Raw genomic sequence first — 22,495 nt, 5'->3', positions numbered from 1 at the left:
CCCAGGCTCGGGAGTGATTCCTCTCTTTTTTTCCATCTCTGCATCTTCCCTGAGTCTTTGTCATCCTCCCAAGGTTTGGGTAGGTGACCAGGGCTCAGGACCCTTTGGATAATTGAATTTTGCAGTCTTGGTTTAATGTCATGATTCTGATAGATGAGACCAGTAGAAATAAGAACTCTGAGGCAATTGCTTTCCTCAAAGAACAATTTTAATGGCTACATAATATCAGCATGAACAAAGGTAAAACCAAGACTGGTAGTTCCCCCCCCAAAAAAAAAGATTACAAAGTAAAAGTTAAATTCGCCACTCACTAAATATGTAATAAATCACATTCTCCAATTAACATCTTTGGCGGGCTCTCTAAAAGTAATCCTGGCCCGCCAAACACTTGAGTGATTTGACCTTGGTTCCCACAAGAAAATTATTGTTATGACTGAACTAGAAGAATGCATCTTCCCTTCTCCATAGCTGTGGCAAGCCGAAAAAATGAAGAAAGATGGCTGTAACCAAAGTAGTTTTGTAGGTTTGACAATCAACACATCCTCCATGATGTCATTAAAGGAAGATAATTTTATCTTATAATAGCTTGATTTCATCGAATATCAAAATTTATGTATTAATTATTGTTTTGTTTTATAGGTAATCCTTGACATTTTTACTGACCATTCAAAGTTGCAGTGGTCCAGAAAAAAGTCCTCAATAGTCCTCATACTTAAACTGTAGAAGCGTCCCCACAATTACATGATTAAAATTAAGATGCTTGCCAAATGGGAGGTATTAATGACAATTGCAGAGTCCTGGGGTCATGTGATTACCATCTGTGACTTTCCCAACCAGTTTTGGATAAGCAAAATTAATGGAGGAATCCAGATTTGCTTAACCATGTAATTCACTTAATAAAAGAATAACAGAGTTGGAAGGGACCTTGGAGGTCATCTAGCCCAAGCAGGAAACCCTATATCATTTCAGACAAATGATTGTTGAAATTCTTCTTAAAAACCTCCAGTGTTGGAGCACCCACTGGTTTCACTGGTTAACTGTTATCATTATTAGAAAATTCCCCCTTAATTCTAGGTTGATTTTCTCCTTGATTAGTTTCCATCTATTGCTTCTTGTTCAGGTCCTTTGGAAAATAGGTTGACCCCCTCTCCTTTGTGGTAGCTAGTTAAATATTGCAACACTGCTATTATGTCACCCCTAGTCCTTCTTTTCATTATACTAAAAGGTAAAGGTAAAGGTTCCCCCGCACATGCGTGCTAGTCGTTTCCGACTCTAGGGGCCGGTGCTCATCTCCGTTTCAAAGCCGAAGAGCCAGCGTTTGTCCGAGGACGTCTCCGTGGTCATGTGGCTGGCATGACTAGACACCAAAGGCGCACGGAACGCTGTTACCTTCCCACCGTAGTGGTCCCTATTTTTCTACTTGCATTTTTACGTGCTTTCGAACTGCTAGGTTGACAGAAGCTGGGCCGAGTAACAGGTGCTCACTCTGCTTTGCGGCACTCGGGATTCAACCCGCCAAACTGCCGACCATCTGATCAACAAGCTCAGCGTCCTAACCCACTGATCTGTTGCGCTTCTAGAAAGATTGCAGAGAAGAGCAACAAGATGATTAGTGGGGGCTGGAGGCTAAGACATATGATGAATGATTGCAGGAACTGGTTCTTTTTTAATCTAATGGAGAGAATGACTAGGGGTGAGATGACAGCAGTCTTCCAATATTTCAGGGGTTGGCACAGAGTAGAGGGAATCAACCCATAGCACCTGAAGGTAGGACAGATGGAAACAAATCAAGGAGAAATCCAACCTAGCTTTAAGGGAAATTCCCTGATACGGAGAACAGCTTGCATTCAAAATTTCTGAGTGCTCCATCACTGGAGGTTTTTAAGAAGAGATTGGACAGACATTTGTCTGGAATAGTATAGGGGGTTGGACTAGTAGACCTCCAAAGTCCCTTCCAATTCTGTTATTCTGTTAATTTCTGTGCTAGGGTATGAATATAATTTATATATTTATAATGTATTACAATGTTAAAGAGAGTGCAGTGATGTTCTGCTTCTCCTAATTTATGGCCCAGGAAACTTCTCCTGCAAGGTTGGTGTTGAGCTGAACATGAACTAATCAACATCAGGCTTGAGCAAGAAACTGGTTAGCAATAGTCATGTTCTGCGTCGTGACAGAATACTGAAATGATGTTCAATGTTCTGAAAAACTAACCATGCACCTATGGGAAAATGTTTGGAAGAAGATACACACACATCTATATGTATATATACAAAATTGTTAGTAGCTTTTCAATCAAAAGTTATCCAAAACATTATTTAATAAGAATCCTTTTTGTTCTTGAATTCAAACAAACTAGATTATTTATATGAACAGTAAAAGCAATACAAGTCATATATTATACCAGAACATGTATTCTAAATTATCCCCAACATCCATAGCCTTTACCTCTCAATTTTCAAGCTCAGGATGTGAGTGCAGTTATGAAGTAAGTCAGCTTTTAATTTCTAAACTAAGCTGTGCATACTATGAAAGTATCACATTTTACAAGGATAATAGAATTTTTTCAAATCATACACTTTCACTTCGTATTTATATGTTCTTGCCTCAAACTATACTTGGGTCAAAGACTCATATTGTTTTATAAACACAGATCCTGAGATGTTTCACCATCTTCACTTTATAGCCTCTTTATGGTCCAACACCAAATTACTGATTGATTCTCTTGGTATTTAGCTTGTAACTTAGAGAGATGAAAAATGAGGTCATATTTTGATTAACTATGATTTCTTGAATACATCACATCAAGATTTACATAACACATTAAATCAAGGCTCATAAAACACAGCAGTTGGGTTCAGATAATATAATAAACCATTTCAAACAAGCCATATGATGGCTCAGCATTTTGTTTCATCCATTTGCATATCCTGATAAACTGATGGGGGTTCATTTTTCGTCATATGATTTGATGAGACTTGGCTTTTTGTTGTGTGAATCCAGCCAATAATAGTTTATTCAAGAAGTCACTATTAAGCAAATAATAGCTTATGTTTGTGTGTACATTAAAGAAGGCAATATTTGTATGGTTAGCTTACTTATAGTTTATTATGACATATAAAGTTTGAAAACATAGTTTGCAAAGTATATTTTAGAGGAATACTCCGATTAAATCATCACCAGCAGTACAAATGTGCAAATCCAATTCATTTCCGCAAAAGTAAACGCTCCAACTTTAATCGTGCTCCTATCAGATATTCCTTTTTTTTGGAGTAAACCCAGTTCGCTGGCCACCGAGGTTCGGGAATGGAGCTGGCCAGAATGAAGAATTTGAGGCTCTCCCGCGAACTCATAAATAAAATGGAGCCAGGTTCTTTCCCCCTATATCCGACACATAGCTTTTGAAGCCAGCTTCTCCTTTTAGAAATTAACCACAGGGTGCTTGAACAATTGCATGTCCAAGCGATCGGTCCAAGCGCTGCTGCTCGTTTCCTTTCTGTTGGAGGTTTTCTATCACTCCCCTGACTATGTCTTTCCCTTTAAGACAGACTAGCTCACTTGAAGGTGTAGCTCGCTCACCTGGCCCAGGTGGTTGCAAAGCTCAGTCGAAGAGGAGGAAGTAGATCGGCGCGACAGTATGTCAGCCTCTGCAATTTTCATCCTTGACTTAAAAGGCAAGGTAAGTCTTGCCACCGTTTGCTTCTTCCTCTATGGCGATTTTTGGCAGTTTCGGATATTTATGTGAGGGAGAATAATAATCCCCTTGATACAGTAGTAATGAAGATCCACAAATATTTGCCTTCCTGCTTCTGCTTGCAGATAAAGCTTTCTTTTGGTGGAAGGTCATAGCGGAGGGCCTTATTTCCTTTTCCTCCCAAGGGGGGAATGCAAATTAAAGGGGAGTAAAAGGGGAATAAAAGTCCCAATTTAGAGCCTCAGTGTTTTGATTGTAGCTCTTGATCTTTTTTTTTTCATCAGCACTGCCTGTCAAGTCTTCCTCCTTCTCTGCCCATTGTCTTTTCCCTGCATTTTTCTTTGGATTTAGGTAGGAGATTGAAGAAAGACAAGGAGTTCTGTGATTATGTTTTCTACTTCTGTTTTAGAGCTAAGACCTGGGAGTCTGGTGCTCTCTGTGGTATAGGGGAACCACCAAAGGAATTATCCTCCAAAGGCTGAAAAATTTAGCCTTTCCTAACAAGAATCTGTGGACACAATTGTTTCCACCCTGCTAGAGCTTGCCTTGAAAATTTATTAAATAAATTGGGTTACTTTAAAATTGCATGGAGGGTCAGGTTTGTAGCAGGAAAGCTGGATCTGTCTATCATGCAAGGAGACAAAATGGAAGCATTTCAGTACAGTAACAACATACTTGGCTAAATAGCTTGCATGACTGGTCTGTGGAGTTGCCTCCCACTGCCAGAAAAGAGTTTGAAGTAATACTGTCAATAAAGAATTATGCCACTGGCATGAGATTTTCTGTAACAGAATGGCTGAAAACAAGAGCACAGAAACCTTTATAATCCCTACAGTATGTGGTAATTTTTGAGAGAGAAAATTAATTTTAAGAAAGTTTGTATGAAAAGTTACCATTTAAAGCTGGTAAAGACAACACATTATTTATCTCCTTCCTTTTCCAAGTTCCAAGTTGTGGCTTCAACAACATTATTAAAGTAACATGTAAGCTGAGAACTGCTCATTCTTACCACTACCATTACTATGGTTTTCTATATGTTAAGCAAGCCCCATACTCTGTTTCACATACATGCATACACTCTCCTTGTATTATTTTATTACTCAGATAGTGGTTCTGAAATACCCCAAATCTATATAGATTTTATTAAGCAAAGTAGTTGGAACAATATTCTGCTGCTGACAGTACCCTCCAAATTACATCTGAAACACTACATTCTGTTTATCTTTTTGTTTTTACATGTTCACAGTGTAGTTTTGATAATTTTTATAAGTAATACTCTGACCCTTGACAGAAGGGGTATGTTGATGTATGGGGCTCCTACTATTGGGTTTTCCCCTCAAGGTATTTAAGCGATGATTTTATTTTTCACCACAGATACAGAGAAGCACATCTGCTCATCCATCAATGTTGCTACTGATGGAGTAGCTCTTTTTTATTTGGCCTGGACCTGCAATGTGTCTTGTGAATGCAATCCAACATAGCCTGGAAAATATAGTGTTAGAATTTAATTGCAGAAACTAACATCTAAATCTCTTTGGGAAGCAGCTGGAGAAAAAGATGTGGTTTGCACTGTAGCAAAAGGAGAGACTCCTCTTTCAGTGCTTATTCCAAACATACATACTCCCTGCTTTTGAATTCCACATTGTTTAACCACTTTTCTCTACTGTAGCCACTAATCAGCCGCAATTATAAGGGAGATGTCAGCATGTCGGAGATTGATTACTTCATGCCACTCTTCATACAAAAGGAGGAAGATTGCGACCTGACGCCAGTCCTCTCCCGTGGAAAGGTTCATTTCCTTTGGATAAAACATAGCAACCTCTACTGTATCCTTTCAGAGTCTGAACAAAAAGTTATGGGATTCAGCCACCTTGCAAAGTTTATGCCTCAAACAAAACAAGCATCTTATTTTCTTATGAAGAGCAGATCTGTAGGGATTTAGGATATATGGCCATACTTGAGAATGCTTTGTACTTGGTTGTATGTAAGTGCTTTTGTATATGCACTATAAATTGTCATTAACCAAGGAATAGAAAGAGGTGGCATGTAAGTTTTGCTTTCCTGGATCACACCCTGTAAGCTAGTGTTTAGTCTCGAAGGTAAGGCTTGCGACCAAAGTCAAAAATAACAAAAAATGCTTCTTTCAACATATAAAAAACAAGAAAAAAGTTAAGGAAATTATTGGTCCATTAGTGGGGGAAAGTGGCAAGAAGGTGACAAGCAATAGGGAGAAAGCAGAACTATTTAACTGGTTTTTTGCATCTGTCTTTACACAAAGGGAAAAAAACAGTCCAACCTACCAAAACCAGTGCCATAAAAAACAGAATAGAAACGCAAGTTAAGATAGGCAAAAAATGGTAAGTGAATACCTGTCCAGCCTAGACGAGTTCAAATCACCAGGACCAGATGGATTACACCCCAAAGTTCTCAAGGAACTGGCAGACGTGATCTCAGAACCACTGAACTATATTTTTCAAAGATCCTGGAGCACTGGGGAACTACCAGAGGACTGGAAGAGAGCTGATGTAGTTCCCATATTCAGAAAAGGGAAAAAATAGATCCTGGAAACTACAGACCTATCAGCCTGACCTCAATACCTGGGAAGATTCTGGAAAAGATAATCGAACAACAAATCAGCGAACACCTTGATGCAAAGCACATTGATTTGTGCTTAGATTGTAAGCCGCCCTGAGTCTTCGGAGAAGGGTGGGATATAAATGGAAGAAAAAAAATCAAAGTCATCACTAAAAGTCAACATGGGTTTGTCAAAAACAGATCATGCCAGACAAATCTTATTACATTCTTTGACCAAGTGACAAAACTAGTGGACCAGAGGAATGCTGTAGATATAATTTACTTGGACTTCAGTAAGGCATTTGATAAAGTAGATCACAACCTACTACTTGATAAGATAGAAAAATGTGGGTTAGATAGCATCACCACCAGATGGATTCGTAGCTGGCTGACAGGCCGTACTCAGCGTGTGGTCCTCAATGGAACTGCATCTACATGGAAGGAAGTGTGTAGTGGGGTGCCCCAGGGCTCTGTTCTGGGCCCAGTGCTCTTCAATATCTTCATTAATGATTTGGATGAGGGGATAGATGGGGAACTCATCAAATTTGCAGACGACACCAAGTTGGCAGGAATAGCCAATACTCCAGAAGATAGGCTTAAAATACAGGAGGATCTGGACAGACTCGAACACTGGGCACTATCTAACAAAATGAAATTCAATGGTGAAAAAAGTAAGGTTCTACATTTAGGCAGGAAAAATCAAATGCACAGGTATAGTATAGGTGGTACCTTGCTCAATAGTAACTGTGAGAGGGATCTCGGAGTCCTAGTAGACAATCACTTCAATATGAGCCAGCAGTGTGCTGCAGCTGCCAAAAAAGCCAACACAGTGCTAGGCTGCATTAACAGAGGGTTAGAATCAAGATCAAGTGAAGTACTAATACCACTTTACAATGCTTTGGTAAGGCCACACCTGGAATACTGCATCCAGTTTTGGTCACCACGATGTAAAAAAGATGTCGAGACTCTAGAAAGGGTACAGAGAAGAGCAACAAAGATGATTGGGGGACTGGAGGCTAAAACATATAGGGAATGGTTGCTGGAATTGGGTATGTGTAGTTTAATGAAGAGTGAGGGGTGACATGATAGCAGTGTTCCAATATCTCAGGGGCTGCCACAAAGAAGAGGGAGTCAAGCTATTCTCCAAAGCACCTGAAAGCAGGACAAGAAGCAACGGATGGAAACTAGTCAAGGAGAGAAGCAACCTAGAACTAAGGAGAAACTTCCTGACAGTTAGAACAATTAACCAGTGGAACAACCTGCCTCCAGAGGTGGTGAATGCTCCAACACTGGAGGTTTTTAAGAAGAGACTGGACAGCCATTTTTCTGAAATGGTATAGGGTTTCCTGCCTGAGCAGGGGGTTGGACTAGATGACCTCCAAGGTCCCTTCCAACTTCTTCTTCTTCTTCTTCTTCTTCTTCTTCTTCTTCTTCTTCTTCTTCTTCTTCTTCTTCTTCTTCTTCTTCTTCTTCTTCTTCTTCTTCTTCTTCTTCTTCTTCTTCTTCTTGTTCAGGTAGTCCTCAACTTACAACTATAATTGAGTCCAAAATTTCCATTGCTAAGCGAGTTAGCAAAATGAGTTTCACTTCATTTTACGACCATTTTTGCCACTGTTGTTAAGGAAATAATTGCAGTTGTTAAGTGAATCATGTCATTAAGCAAATCTGGATTCCTCCATTGACTTTGCTTGTTGGAAGCTAGCTGGGAAAGTTACAAATAGTGATCATACGTCCCCAAGACAGTACTGAATAGCTGTCATAAATAACATGCTAGTTGCCAAGTGCCCGAATTTTGACCAACTAATCATAAGTCACTTTTTTCCAATGCTGTTGTAACTTCAAATGGTCACTAAACAAATGGTTGTAAGTTAAAGACTACTTGTATCTCAGAAAAGCTTGCATTCAAGATATGATAGAGTTTCTCCTTGATAATTAAAGGAATACAATCTCTGAATATAAAACATTTCAGTGCTAGTATGGAATGATAATTGTTTTTTTAAGAAAATTTTATTGGTTTTCTAGTTTTACATTTAAATATTTGAAAAGCAATGAGGCGGCTGAGTTGGTCAATAATCCAATAACCTACAAATATCTTTAGTACAGATCTCAAACTTTTACATTAAATGTAAAAGTATTTACCCTTAGTATTTACTGTCTCATATTTAAATTGATACAATTCTTATTATATTGATTGAAATAAATAACTTTCTTACATTTATCAATAATTTTTAGTTTATACATATCCTAGTTGTTTTAACATTCAATCTTTTTGACAATTTAGACAATCCTGGTTAATTTTTCCCAATTTTTAGTTTCCCATTAATGTTTATATTTAATGTTTGATATTTATAATTTCCAAGTTTTAAATAACCCCAATTCCCTTTATCACACTTCATCACAAGATCTAATGTTCAGAACACACGTCTTATCTATTTGAATTCTCACCATCTTACATCAACTAATTAATAATACAATATATTCTTATTTTTTGGTAATTTCCAGATATCTTAAGTTTAGTAACCAAAATTCCTCCTATTTCAACATTTAATACTTCCTGGCTTTTCTCTTAATATTTACTATCTCATATTTAAGCTAATAATTCTTATTATTGCTAAATAAAACATATTTATTACGTTTGCCAAATTATCTTCCATGTCCGTGCTTTTGAGTCATCAAACAAATCTCCCTGTGTGTTGTTATGTAGGTTGTTTGATGTAGAAAAAGCCATCCAGTCACCATTTTTTTGAGAGGACTAACAAATCTATTTTTCCATCTCGTAGTTGTCCTTAACTGTTCATCTTCTCTTCAATCTGTTGTTCTTCTTGATCCTCAGGTTCCTTCTGATTTATGTAGAAAATCTTTTCCTTTTTCCATACTGTCAGTTTCTTTTCTGGGTTTCCCATTGACTGTATTTGTTGATCAGTTGAATCTTCTGTCACAATATTTAATTGTTTCACCTTTTCTGTTATATTCTGTGTAGTTGATTTTTTAGTTGTAATCAAAGTTTGAGTTCGTATATCTGGGCTGACATCTTGTTCTTTTCTGTAACCTCTTATTTCATCAGTAGCTGTAAGAATAGTTTGATGAATTGCTTTCAACATAGAGAGAATCTGTTCCTGATCTCCATCCATATTCCCTTAGTAGTATATTAGGTTAAAAGCTTTACAATCAGAGAATGCAAAAAAAAAAAGATTTTGTCACTGAATAAGGAACACAGCTGGGCTTCTCACAGCTGATGTCTCAAGGTTACATAAGTCTTATCTATTGTCTGGGCTGCTGGCCAGGTGTCTTTTAAGCAATAACAAATTGTAGTATCAGGTTTAGCCAGAAGATGTCTCCCCCACCATTTAAAGTTTTCTTTTAAATCCAAAGTTTTTATAATCTTTTCAATTTTGCTTCTTTCTTATAAGTAAAACCCCAGTGTTCAGTAAGCATAGAAAATCTTTTAGTCCACAAACTTTAAAAAATAGAATTCCAATTAGGATCAAGTCATTCAACATTTTAAACTCCACTGGATAGTCAGTCGCCACTGTTTCTAGAGGGAGGAATAAAATCTCCCTTCCCTCTCCACAGGGGGGAAAGTACTTTAAGCAGCTTATGCAGGTTAAAAAAATAGTTAGGATTTAAGAGAGGTAGATCTCACCCAGTCTCATCCGTGCTGCTTTAAAATTGCCTGGTAGTAAGTGTGACACGGTGGCTCAGTGGGTTAGGACGCTGAGCTTGTTGATCAGATGGTCGGCAGTTTGGCGGGTTGAATCCCGAGTGCCGCAAAGCAGAGTGAGCACCTGTTACTCGGCCCAGCTTCTGTCAACCTAGCAGTTCGAAAGCACGTAAAAATGCAAGTAGAAAAATAGGGACCACTACGGTGGGAAGGTAACAGTGTTCCGTGCGCCTTTGGCGTCTAGTCATGCCGGCCACATGACCACGGAGACGTCCTCGGACAAGCGCTGGCTCTTTGGCTTTGAAACGGAGATGAGCACCAGCCCCTAGAGTTGGAAACGACTAGCACGCATGTGCGGGGGAACCTTTACCTTTACCTTTAAGTGTGACTTCGGCTGTCTGCAGCCTAGTGATGAGCCATATTGCTATGGCTGGTCTTTCATCCACCAGTTTGGAGGGCTACCCTGGATCAAGTGGGAGGGCTACTGCCTTCCCGTAATCCAACAGGGATCCCCTCCTTGCTGATCGCCCCTACAGGGTGAACTTTGACCCTTTCCAGGGTCCCCCAGCAAAGCAAAACTGGATGTGGAAGATGGAGCTCGCCTTCCAGATGTTGCCCCGTTGGCAAACAGAAAGTCATGAAATGATAATTGTTAGTATTAGCCTTTTGTACCTATTTTTTTAGTCAATTAGAATATGAATTCCAGTGTTATAATCTTGTTTATGAATTTATAACTTGAGCCATCAACTTCAACCTACAGAATAGTTACTGGTATAGGAAAAATAGTGAAAGTATGGGTCAAATAAAACATGTAGCCTTATAACAGATTAAATCAGCAGTAATCCATTTGATAGATAATTGTTTTGTGATTATTGAATTAAATGATTAACATTGGCATTTTAACTTTTTTTCTCCTACCTCCTAATAAAAATGTGTGTGTCAAGTGGGCCTTCTTGGAGATTATTCTAAATTTCAGTAGCCCTTTTTTGAAGAAGTATATTTCCACTCTATCTCTGTTTACCAACTGAAACTTTTAATGCTGACCTGCTTTGAGCAGGGTCTCAAAAGAATGTGTGGATTAATGCAGAAAGAGCTGGGAGCAACTCCTAACCCATATGGGTTTTAAAGCGTAACCCAGCCTTTTGAACTGAATGTGGAAACTTATTGAAAAGGAATAGAGCTGTTTCAATACAGATGGTAGTTGATAGCTTCTCTTGATCCTTATTATGTTAATAGTTCTGAAGTAACTGTGTTTACTTACCTGTTTTCAGTGACAACTCCATGTTAAAGAAACATAAAAATTTATCACTTACAAAGTAGGTAGTGGTGGATAGCCTATAGTTGTTATAGTAGCCTTAGCTAATACAAGGTCATCATGAGAATAGAATAGAATAGAATAGAATAGAATAGAATAGAATAGAATAGAATAGAATAGAATAGAATAGAATAGAATAGAATAGAATAGAATAGAATAGAATAGGTCATCTAGTCCAGCACTGACTCCCCCCCCCACCCAAGCAGGAGACCCTACACCATTTCTGACAGATAGTAGTCCAGTCTCTTCTTGAAAGCTTCCAGTGATGAAGCTCCCAGAACTTCTGAAGGCAATTTGGTTGATTGTTCTCATTGTCAGAAAATTTCTCCTTACTTCTGGTTGAATCTCCTTGATCAATTTCCATCCGTTATTCCTTGTCTGGCCTTCAGATGCTTTGGAAAATAGGTTGACCCCTCCTCTCTGTGATAGCCCCCCAACTATTGGACACTGCTGCTATCATGTGTCCCCTGGTCCTTCTCTTCACTAGACTAGCCATGCCTAGTTCCTGTAACTGTTCTTCATATGTTTTAGCCTCCAGTCTAATCATCTTTGTTGCTCTTCTCTGCACTTTTTCCTAGAGTCTGAACTTCTTTTTTATAGTGTGGTGACCAAAACTGGTCAATATTCTAGGTGTGGTCTTACTAAGGCTTTATAGAGTGGTATTAGTAACTCACACAATCTTGATTGAATCCCTGTTAATGCAATTTAGGATTGCATTTGCTTTTTTGGCTGCTGCCCACACAGTTGGCTCATATTTAATTTATCGTCCACTAAGACTCCAAGATCCCTCTCACAGTTACAGCTATTAAGCCTGGTTTCACCCAATCTATATATGTACTCTTGTTTTTTCTTCCTAAGTGTAAGACTTTACTTTTCTCTGTATTGAATTTCATTTTGTTAGATACATGTTCTAGTCTGTTGACATCCATCTGGAACTTGAGCCTATCATCTAGGGTGTTGGCTATTCCTGCCAGCTTAGTATCATGTGCAAATCTGATAAGTTCCCCTTCTATTCCCTTATCTAAGTCATTTCTGAAGATATTGAAGAGTACTGGGCCTAAGACAGAATCTTGTGCTTACTTCTCTCTATGTAGACGTAGTACCATTAAGGACTACTTGTTGAGTACGGTTTGTCAGCCAGTTACAAATCCATCTGATGGTGATGCTATCCCACTTTTTTGTAACTTTATCATCTAAGCTTCCCATATAAACACAGTTGTTGTGAGGTTCGATATTTCTCCTCATGGGTTGCAGAACTTGTTGTTGCTCCTCTATATCTCGGTTGCCAGCGTGCCTCTGCTCTTGCTCCAAGAATGATTTTTTTTTCCAATGGGCAGGTACTCTGGCTTAAGTCTATAAATGTAGATTTATGTCCATTTTTGGAGGGGCATGGCTGAGGATTCATCTTGTGGAAAGATGTTGTGGGAACTTCTAAATCAAATGAGGATGGAAGCTGGATTATATCCTTAGTGTTTGTCATCTTAGGGGGCACTGTGTGATGAAGGCCTTTGTCTTTCAGTTGTTTCTCAGAGGCTGGGTCAGTCAGTGCAGTTACCCCACTCTCAGCCTGTGTGACAGCACCTTTTTTTACTGTTGAGGTAAAGGCAGATTGTTGATTAAATATCTTGTCACAAGGTTGTGTGGTTAGTGGAGCCAAACTAAATAGAGGCTTTGCTGTAGATTGAGTTGTTGTCAGTGCCTCTTTTAGGTCATCCAATCTTTGAATGATGTTAACTTGCTCAGGTTCTGGCAATGCACTGAATAGGTCAATCAACATTTCCTCTGGCACATTCCCAGCAGTTCCTGCAGCTGTGGGTAACAGTTTGTATATTGCTTCTTTGCTTTCTCAGGGTCAGTTCAGTTACAGCAGCCTCAGGCTTTGTAATGTGAGGGCTGTTGCAGCCTAGCGACAGTTCCCTCTTGGTGACACTGCCTAGCGACAGTTCCCTCTTGGTGACACTGTTTCAGGAGTGGGCACACTTTTTCCTAACAAAAGACCCTTATTGGAAATATTGAGAAGATGCTCAGAAAGGGCTTTATTCTGAAGAGCATGGAGGGAATTGTGGGCTGCTTGAATGATAGGAGAATTCTCATACATTGCGTTCTTGCTGGCAGCCACTCTGCATGTAGTAGATTTATCAGAGTGAATTCACAGCGGAGTAGCTGGCTCGGGGACAGCCTAATAGCTTCTCTATTGCTCCAATGCCCTCTATTTACTCTCCTGTCATAAATTTGCAAAATAACCTGGTTAGTTTGCAGACTGTAGTTATATTGGTCATCTCTTAGGCGTTTACCTGATTGAGTGTTTTCTTTTTTTTTATTGAAAAGTTTTACAGTACGTTTTTAAAATACAAACCCCCTCCCCTCCCTCCTCCCCGACTTCCCAGAGCTAAATACAGGGTATAAAAATAAAAACAAACATAATCTAAAATATGCAAACAACAATAAGATATTAAATTCTATCGCACTTTAACTCTTAATAAAATAACTACAAGCTAGTTATACATCATATAAATCCACTACTTATTCAAATGCTAAATGAAACTTTTTAGTCCCATATTTATGCTGAATATAATCTATCCATCTCTTCCACTCCACAGTATATCTCTGTTGCGATTGATCTTTCAAATACGCTGAGATCTTTGCCATCTCCGCCAAGTTAGAAACCTTTAGAGTCCATTCTTCTATAGTCGGCAGTTTTTCCTTCTTCCAATATTGTGCTACTAAAAGTCTCGCTGCCGTAATTAAATTCAACATCAATTTAATATCTGCAACAGTAGTATCTGTGATAATACCCAATAAAAACAATTGCGGAGAAAACTTTATCCTTTTCTTGAATATCTTTTGCATATTCAACCAAATTTTAATCCAAAAAGCTTTGACCTTTTTACAAGTCCACCACATATGGTAATACGTTGTGTCCTCACAACCACACCTCCAACATTTGGGCTGGCAATTCGGATACATACTTGCTAATTTTTTAGGATCTAAATGCCATCTATAAAACATTTTATAAAAATTCTCTCTTAAATTTTGGGCCTGTGTAAATTTCACATTTCTAACCCAGATTTTTTCCCAAGTATCCATTGTTATAACTTCTTGAAAATTCTGGGCCCACTTTATCATACAATCTTTAACAAGTTCCATCTCTGAATCAATTTCTATCAATGCAAGATATATCCTTCTTATGTGTGCTTGACCTTGATCTCTAATTTGCTTTACCAAGTTTTCATCAGTCATCAAAAAACCAGTTTTCTGATCCTCTTTCCACCTAGCCTGTAATTGCCCATACTGAAACCAAGTTTGTACTATCTTTTCTTCTTTTAAGATGTTATATGACTTTAATTGCCATACATTCCTTTCCAAACTTAAAATTTCCTTATATGTAATCACATCATGTTTGAATCCCACATTTATATTTTCTATTGCGTGTTTAGGTATTGCCCATATAGGTATCTTATAATTTAACTTGTGTCTGTACTTTTTCCAAACTCGCAAAAGAGCATACCTTAAAATATGTATCTTAAACACATTATCCACCTTCTTATCATACAATAAATATGCATGCCATCCAAATAACAAATCATGACCCTCAAGATTTAATAATCTCACTTGTGTTAAATTAAACCAGTCACTTATCACTGACAAAGCAGCAGCTTCATAATATAATTTGAGATTAGGCATTTTAAGACCACCTCTTTCACGCGTATCTTGCATTATCTTAAATTTAACTCGTGGCTTTTTCCATGCCTTCCGGGTGGCTGTCAGCCCCGTCGTCTCTGTGGAGCCGCCGAAAACAGCGCCGATCAGCTGTTTTGACGGCTCGGAAGCCCGCTCCTCAGGAGAAGAGGAGGGGGTGAGCGCCCAGGCAGGGGTAGAGCTCTCCCGGGCCGCCAGAGCTGAAACTCTGGTGGCTGAAGGATTGAGCCCCCCCGAAGCCTGAGTTTGCTCCGGACCTCGGGACGCCTCTGCTCTGGGGCTTTGGAGCAGAGCAGGGCGTAGCAACCATCCCTGCCAGCAAGAGTGAGAATCAGGTGAAAGCAAGTTTATGATCTTTAACTCGATGGACTTTGTGGATTTTGATAAAAGTGAAAGTGCGTAACAGGTAATAGTGGGTGAAAATGGCTGCCAAATCTTCTAAAGTTCTTAGAAGTGCGGGGGCTTCTCCGGTGCAGCAATCTTCGCTACAAGCTTTGCTGCCCCCCCTGCACCTGCACCTGCACCTGTACCAACTTTTACAGTGAAAGATCTGCAGGATGTTTTGCAAGAGGCTTTGAAAAAGCAATCTCAACAATTAGCTGAACTTATGGAGGAGAAGCTTACAGAAATGAGGGCAGACATCTTACTTGCATTTCAAGGTATGGCTGTATGCATAGAGCGTTTGGACGAGAGAGTGGAAGATCTCAGCCAAAATAGTATTAGATTAGATGCAAAAATGACAGAGACTAAAAATGTGGTGGATAAGATTGACGACGACTTGACCTTGGTACAGTACAGGGAGATGGAGTTCGCTGTGAGAATTAGAGGTTTAAAAGAGGATTCTAAGGAAAATTTGAAAAAAATAGTTTCAGAGGCTTTGGAAGGTGTTTTGGAGCAACCAGCAGAAGAAATTATGGAGGATATAGACAAAATATTTTGTGTTAATTCGTGGATTGCAAGACAAAGGATACTACCTAGAGATGTGGTGGTTTATTTTACAAAGAGAGCAATTAGAAATGAGGTTATTCAAGCTTTTTACAACAATAAATTTGCAATTGCTGAACAAGAAGTTTTAGTTTTAAAAGAGATCCCTCCAAGAATCTTAAGGAGAAGGAAGGAATTTGCTTTTCTGGCACAAGAATTAAGAAGACAGGATATTCAGTTCAGATGTGAAATACCAGTGGGTATCGTGGTGATGTATGCAGGCACGAGACATCGTCTTCTTACAGTGTTGCAGGCACGTGATTTTTATACTAATGTTTTAAAAGCAGTCCCCATACCACTTTTGGAATCTAAAAAGAAGAATGGTGAGGGAGAGTCTCAACCACAAAGTGAGAATGTACAAGGTGCTGAAGGAGTCATGCAGATGAAAGATGGAGAATTCCAGAAAGCTACAGGAGTGGATCAAATTTCAGTATCATCGGAGGAGGTTAGAGACCAGAGAATGACACGTGCTGCTGCCAGACGAATGAGACGAGAGCAAGAACAAGAACAGCAGAGAGTTATGATGGCACCTCCAAAACTTACTTACAGTGAAGCAGTGGGAGGAGCACGACCTAAGAGAGTGCAGGTGATTTTGGAAGAAGCACTCCAAAAGCTTCAGGTCGTGAAAGATGGCGACAAAGTTTCTAACCTGGAATGTTAATGGTTTAAATTCACCACAGAAAAGAAAGAAAGTATTTCAATACTTAAAACAATTTAAGAATGATGTTATTTGCCTACAAGAAACACATATTAGAGCTACGGATCAAAAGTATTTGTTAAATTCAAGGTTGGGCACACAGTTTATTGCTTCTGCAACTGATAAGAAAAATGGAGTGGTTATGTTAAGAATACTTTGACAGCGGTTTTAATTGAAGCAGATAAGCAAGGAAGATAGGTTGTAATTGAATTGTTAATAGAAGGCAAGAAAACGCTTTTGGTTGGATTATATGCTCCTAATCAACAACAAGGAGATTTCTACAGTTTATTACACAGCAAGATTATTCAGTGGGATTATAAATCTTGTATTTTGATGGGAGACTGGAACAGTGTTTTGGATGTACAAATGGACAAGGGTTTTTTTTAAAAGCACCCAAGTCATGCTAAACTGCCTAAATCTTTTTTTGAGATGAAGGATGACTTGGAATTGTGAGATATTTGGAGAGAAAGGAATTTACAAGAAAAGGACTATACTTTTTTTTCCGATAGGCATCAATCTTTTTCCAGGATTGACTTTGTATTAATTACTAATGATTTTTTTCTAGGACTAAGAAGATCAAGATTTGTCCAAGAACTATGTCTGATCATAGTCCAGTATGGTTAGAGATAGAAAAAGATAATAGGGACAGATGGTCCTGGTGCTTAAATGAAAATTTGTTTAGATATCAGGAAAATGTGGAAGAGTGTAAAAAAAAGATGAAGGAATTTTTTAAAATTAATATGCATAAAGGTACTTCTATTGAGATGGTTTGGGATGCTAGTAAAGCTTATATGAGAGGTGTATTAATATATTTGAACAATAAATATAGACGTAACTTGGAATTTAGGAGGAAAGAATTAGAGGATGAAATTAAGGAAAAAGAAAAGGCTTTAATTTCGAATCCATCTGATGGGAAGATTAAAGAGGTAATTACTTTATTAAGGGGTCAGTTTGATAAGTTAATGGCAGATCAAGTGGCAACTAACTTACGGTATGTTAGACATAATATTTTTTGTAATGCTAATAAACCAGGGAGATGGTTGGCTTATTTGTTAAGAAAGAAGCAAAGGGCTTCTAATATAGATAGAATAGAACATAAGGGTAAGGTAGTGTACCAGCAGAGTCTTATCAAAAAGACTTTTGTTGATTTTTATTCTAAGTTGTATGCTAGAGATAAGATTAGAGATGTAGATATAGATAATTATTTGGCCAGAGCTAATATTCCTGTTCTTACGCAAGAACAAAAGGAAGGGATGAATCAATTGATAACTGATGAAGAAATTTTTTTAGCAATCAAACAACTGAAAGTGGGCAAAGCGCCGGGTACGGATGGATTGACTGATTGAGTGTTTTCTCTATGTGTGTTCAAATTTTTGGGAGGAAAACAAGGTCCTTCTCTAGTTTCATTTTCTGAGTTAGCCATCCCATGTCTATCCATGGTTATCCTCCCAAGTCCTTCTACAGTATTTGGGTGGCTCCTAACAAACTTTGCAAAAGATTCTTTCAGGCAGTCGACCTTATTTATGACAATTGACAAAAGATCATATATTGCATTTACAGTTTGAGCTGTAAGCAAACATTGTGTGGAGAGGAAGTCTGTCACATTTTCTCCCTTTAAATTTGTTACATCTCCCTCCTGTGCAAAGAAGGCTGCTGCTGGGCTCCAAGGATGTTTGCCTTGGCTCTACACGCTGTTTGCCCTCCAGTTCGGTTTGTAAGTCCCATTCCAATGAGTCAGATAAATTAAATTTATCTGATAAGGTGCCTGTGAATGAGTTACTTACTGGAACAGACTGTCTGTTTGCAATATAATCTTCCATTTTCTGCTGCTTCAAAGGGTTGGATAAACTCTCTGCTGCAGAGTGCTGTCTCTTCCTTCTTTTCCCCATTCAAGTTTGTTAAAACAGGTTTAAAAATAAGTTTAAAACTAGGTTTTAAAAGGTTAATGGGTTAAAAATGGGTTTAAAAGGTTAAAAAGGGGTACGGTAGGTTAAAAATACAATATTAAAAGAGGTTAAAAAGTTAAAATAAAAGTAAAGTAAAATAAAATAAAACTTTTACTTTTGGAGGAGCTCTTTACAGCCTTTGCTGCCTGTCCACCATCTTGGCTCCTCCCCTCTGGGGGATTATAATAGGGAAAATAGCATAGATTCATTTTTGCAAAAGAAGTTTAATGCTTTTGTAAGTATGGCTGGGTTAACACATTGTAGTCAAATATGGTTCATTGAATATGATGTAAATGGCTTTGCTCACATAGCATACTAAACCAAGTGACTCCCTTTTTGAGGAGAGTGTTATACAAACCTTATCACTATAGATATTTAACAAATGTATTCTTTGTTACATGTTAAGAAACTAAACCACTTGATTTCTAGTGCTAGCCTCACACTAACCCACCTCAAAAAGAAAAAAAAGATAAAAATGATTTTAACCTAAGGACTGAAGAACTTGCTCTATATAATCCATGCCATTTTAAAACTAAACTTTCCTGCTTTTTCTGAGTTTGAAAATGCCTTCACACATTGAACATATCTGCATCATGCTAAGGGAAACATTTAAAAGGTACATAAGTAGAATATATTGATCTTACTATTTGCAATAAGGACATTTATGCACCTGATAAACATAGATCAACAGAAGTGCCTTTTTTCCTCAGTAACACAGCTATGCATGATGCCTATCAACTAACCATTGTGTATTATATGCAGTTTATGTCCTTTGTGTTAGTATTCTTTCTATAATGCAGGTGTCTAGTGTAACAGTCTATATATGTCTCTTACCTTTGTCCTTAATCTTTCAAATAGTGGTGGCCATCACCATGAAGAATGCCAATGCCTCACTGGTATATTCCTTTCTCTATAAAGTGGTTGAGGTATGTAGCCTTTCTCAAACAATCAGGACACCAAGGTAAAATGTTCTTTCACACTTCAGAGGGAAAAAGGAAGTTGTCATTCCTTAACTTTTTTGCTGCATTTTCCTCTTTACTCGGATTCTGAATTCTATTCAAATCTGGGAAAATAGGTTATTTACATGCAATTCAATTATTGGTTGCCTGTAATCACACAATATGACCTTCTAGGAAGGTTCCTGTGTAGAGAAGGTGATCCTTCATTGACTAGGAACTGCTCAGAGTTGATTATAAAATGAACAGCTATATAAATGTATTGAATAAAAATAAATGTGTCAACCTTGGTCAGTTAGAAAAGAAAGACTCAAGAATCCATTTTTATCAAAAACAGTTTACTAAAGCCAAGTGGTTACAGTGTAGCTAAGCCAGATCTAAACTTTCATGCCCAAAGCAACTTTTCCCATCTTCCCCCCTTCTTATCTCCAATTACTATCCAACTACATTCAGACAAATTGTTATGGTACCAGTCACTGGCTTGGCAGGCTGGAAGCTTTTTCATTCCATGATGTGACCTTGGAGCAGCCGGTGGTTCTCACCGGATGGCAAGATGAATAGTTTTGATTTCCCTTATGCTAGCCCCCCCATTATCCCAACCCCCCCCCCACTCCCTTGCCCCATTGCATATGGCAGACTGGCATCTGGTGAAGTATGGCTGACACAACAGCATGGCAGTCAGACAATATGATAGAATCCATTTCAAAGATTAGCACCAAGGATCTGAATAAAGATAGATTAGCAGTCAAGTGCACAGTGAAAGACATTTTCGTTCACCTATTCCATTTATTACTTCTCAACAATTTACAAGATATATTTTAGACTCAGTGGTAATTTTTAAGACATCATCAGAGGAAGATGTATCAGAGCATGAATAACAGCTGATTAGCTAGACTAGTGAACAGTGAGGAACCTACAACTAAAGCAATTCATTATTCAAAAGTATTGTTTTTCTTTCAGCAACCTTCATTCTAGCAAGGATTTTCAATTTTCTTCCACAACTTGTTGTTAGCTGCGAAGTTATGTCCGACCCATCGCGACCCTATGGACAATGTTCCTCCCAGCCTTCCTGTCCTCTACCATCTTCTGGAGTCCATTTAAGCTCATGCCTACTGCTTCAGTCACTCCATCCAGCCACCTCATTCTCTGTCGTCCCCTTCTATTGCCCTCAATATTTCCCAGCATTAGGCTCTTCTCCAGTGAGTCCTTCCTTTTCATTAGGTGGCCAAAGTATTTGAGTTTCAGCTTTAGGATCTGGCCTTCTAAAGAGCAGTCAGGGTTGATCTCCTCTAGGACTGACTGGTTTGATCGGCTTGCACTCCAAGGGACTTTGGCGCTCAGCCTTTTTTATGGTCCAACTTTCACTGCCATACATTGCAACTGGGAAGACCATAGCCTTGACTATACACACTTTTGTTGACAGGGTGATATCTCTGCTTTTTAGTGTGCTGTCTAGATTTGCCATGGCTTTCCTCCCAAGGAGCAAGCGTCTTTTAATTTCTTGGCTACAGTCCCCAACTGCAGTGATCTTGGAGCCCAGGAAAATAAAATCTGTCACTACCTCCATTTCTTCCCCATCTATTTGCCAGGAATTGAGAGGGCCGGATGCCATGATCTTGGTTTTCTTAATGTTAAGTTTCAACCCAACTTTTGCACTCTTCTTCTTCACCCACAACAAGAGGCTCTTTAGTTCCTCTTCACTTCCTGCCATTAGAGTGGTATCATCTGCATATCTTAGGTTGTTTATATTTCTTCCAGCAATCTTAATTCCAACTTTTGATTCATCTAGCCCTGCCTTTCTCATGATGTGCTCTGTATATAAGTTAAATAGGCAGGGTGACAATATACAGCCTTGCCGGACTCCTTTCCCGATTTTGAACCAATCAGTGGTTCCGTGTCCAGTTCTCATTGTTGCTTCTTGGCCCACATATAGGTTTCTCAAGAGACAAATAAGATGGTCTGGTACACCCATCTCTTTAAGAACTTGCCACAGTTTGTTATGAACCACACAATCAAAGGCTATAGCATACTCAATGAAGCAGAAGTAGATGTTTTTCAGGAACTCTCTAGCTTTCTCCATGATCCAGCGTATGTTGGTAATTTGATCTCTAGTTCCTCTGCCTCTTCGAAATCCTGCCTGTACTTCTGGTAGTTCTCGATCCACATACTGCTGGAGTCTAGCTTGTAGGATTTTAAGCATAACTTTACTAGCATGAGAAATGAGTGCAATGGTGCGATAGTTTGAACATTCTTTGGCACTGCCTTTCTTTAGAATTGGAATGTAAACTGATCTTTTCCAATCCTGTGGCCACTGTTGAGTTTTCCACATTTGCTGGCAAATTGAGTGTAGCACTTTTACTGCATCGTCTTTTAAGATTTTGAATAGGTCAGCTGGAATACTGTCACCTCCACTAGCTTTGTTGTTGCTCAGATTTTCTAAGGCCCACTTCACTTCACATTCTAGGATGTCTGGCTCGAGGTCAGTGACCACCTCATTGTGATTATCAGGGACGTTAAGCTCAGTCTTGTATAGTTCATCTGTGTACTTTTGCCACCTCTTCTTAATCTCTTCTGCCTCTGTTAGGTCCCTGCCATTTTGGTCCTTTATCATGCTCATTTTTGCATTAAAAGTTCCCTTCATCTCTCCAATTTTCTTGAAAAGATCTCTGGTCCACCCTATTCTATTGTTTTCTTCTATTTCTTTGCACTGTTCATTTACGAAGGCATTCTTATCTTTTCTAGCTATTCTCTGGAATTCTGCATTCAATTGGGCATATCTTTCTTTTTCTCCCTTGCCTTTCGCTTCCCTCCTTTCCTCAGCTATTTGCAAAGCTTCCTCAGACAACCATTTTGCTTTCTTGCATTTCTTTTTCTTTGGGATGGTTTTGGTTGCTACCTGTTGTACAATGTTGTGAACCTCTGTCCATAGTTCTTCAGGCACTCTGTCTATCAGATCTAATTCCTTAAAT

At 38.7% G+C, this 22,495-nt stretch overlaps 1 protein-coding gene across 4 annotated transcripts in view; it reads left to right on the top strand.

Annotated features, from left to right (window-relative positions):
- The first annotated feature begins 3,502 nt into the window (after nucleotides 1–3,502).
- AP1M2 (adaptor related protein complex 1 subunit mu 2) overlaps nucleotides 3,503–22,495 on the top strand; it is a 38,640-nt gene continuing 19,647 nt past the window's right edge. For 2 of the 4 annotated variants that reach the window (XM_083352827.1, XM_083352825.1), the window contains exons 1-3: nucleotides 3,503–3,679; nucleotides 5,364–5,520; nucleotides 19,429–19,496. In XM_083352827.1, the coding sequence (XP_083208953.1) occupies nucleotides 3,638–3,679; nucleotides 5,364–5,520; nucleotides 19,429–19,496 (267 nt within the window). In that variant the 5' untranslated portion in view covers nucleotides 3,503–3,637. The remainder of the gene's footprint in view (nucleotides 3,680–5,363; nucleotides 5,521–19,428; nucleotides 19,497–22,495) is intronic. The other 2 variants (XM_083352826.1, XM_083352828.1) reach the window with 2 other exon arrangements.

The sequence above is a fragment of the Vipera ursinii genome, assembly GCF_947247035.1.
Source record: "Vipera ursinii genome assembly, chromosome: 2".
Classification (NCBI taxonomy): Eukaryota; Metazoa; Chordata; class Lepidosauria; order Squamata; family Viperidae; genus Vipera; species Vipera ursinii.
This window is presented reverse-complemented; position numbering and strand designations above follow the sequence as displayed.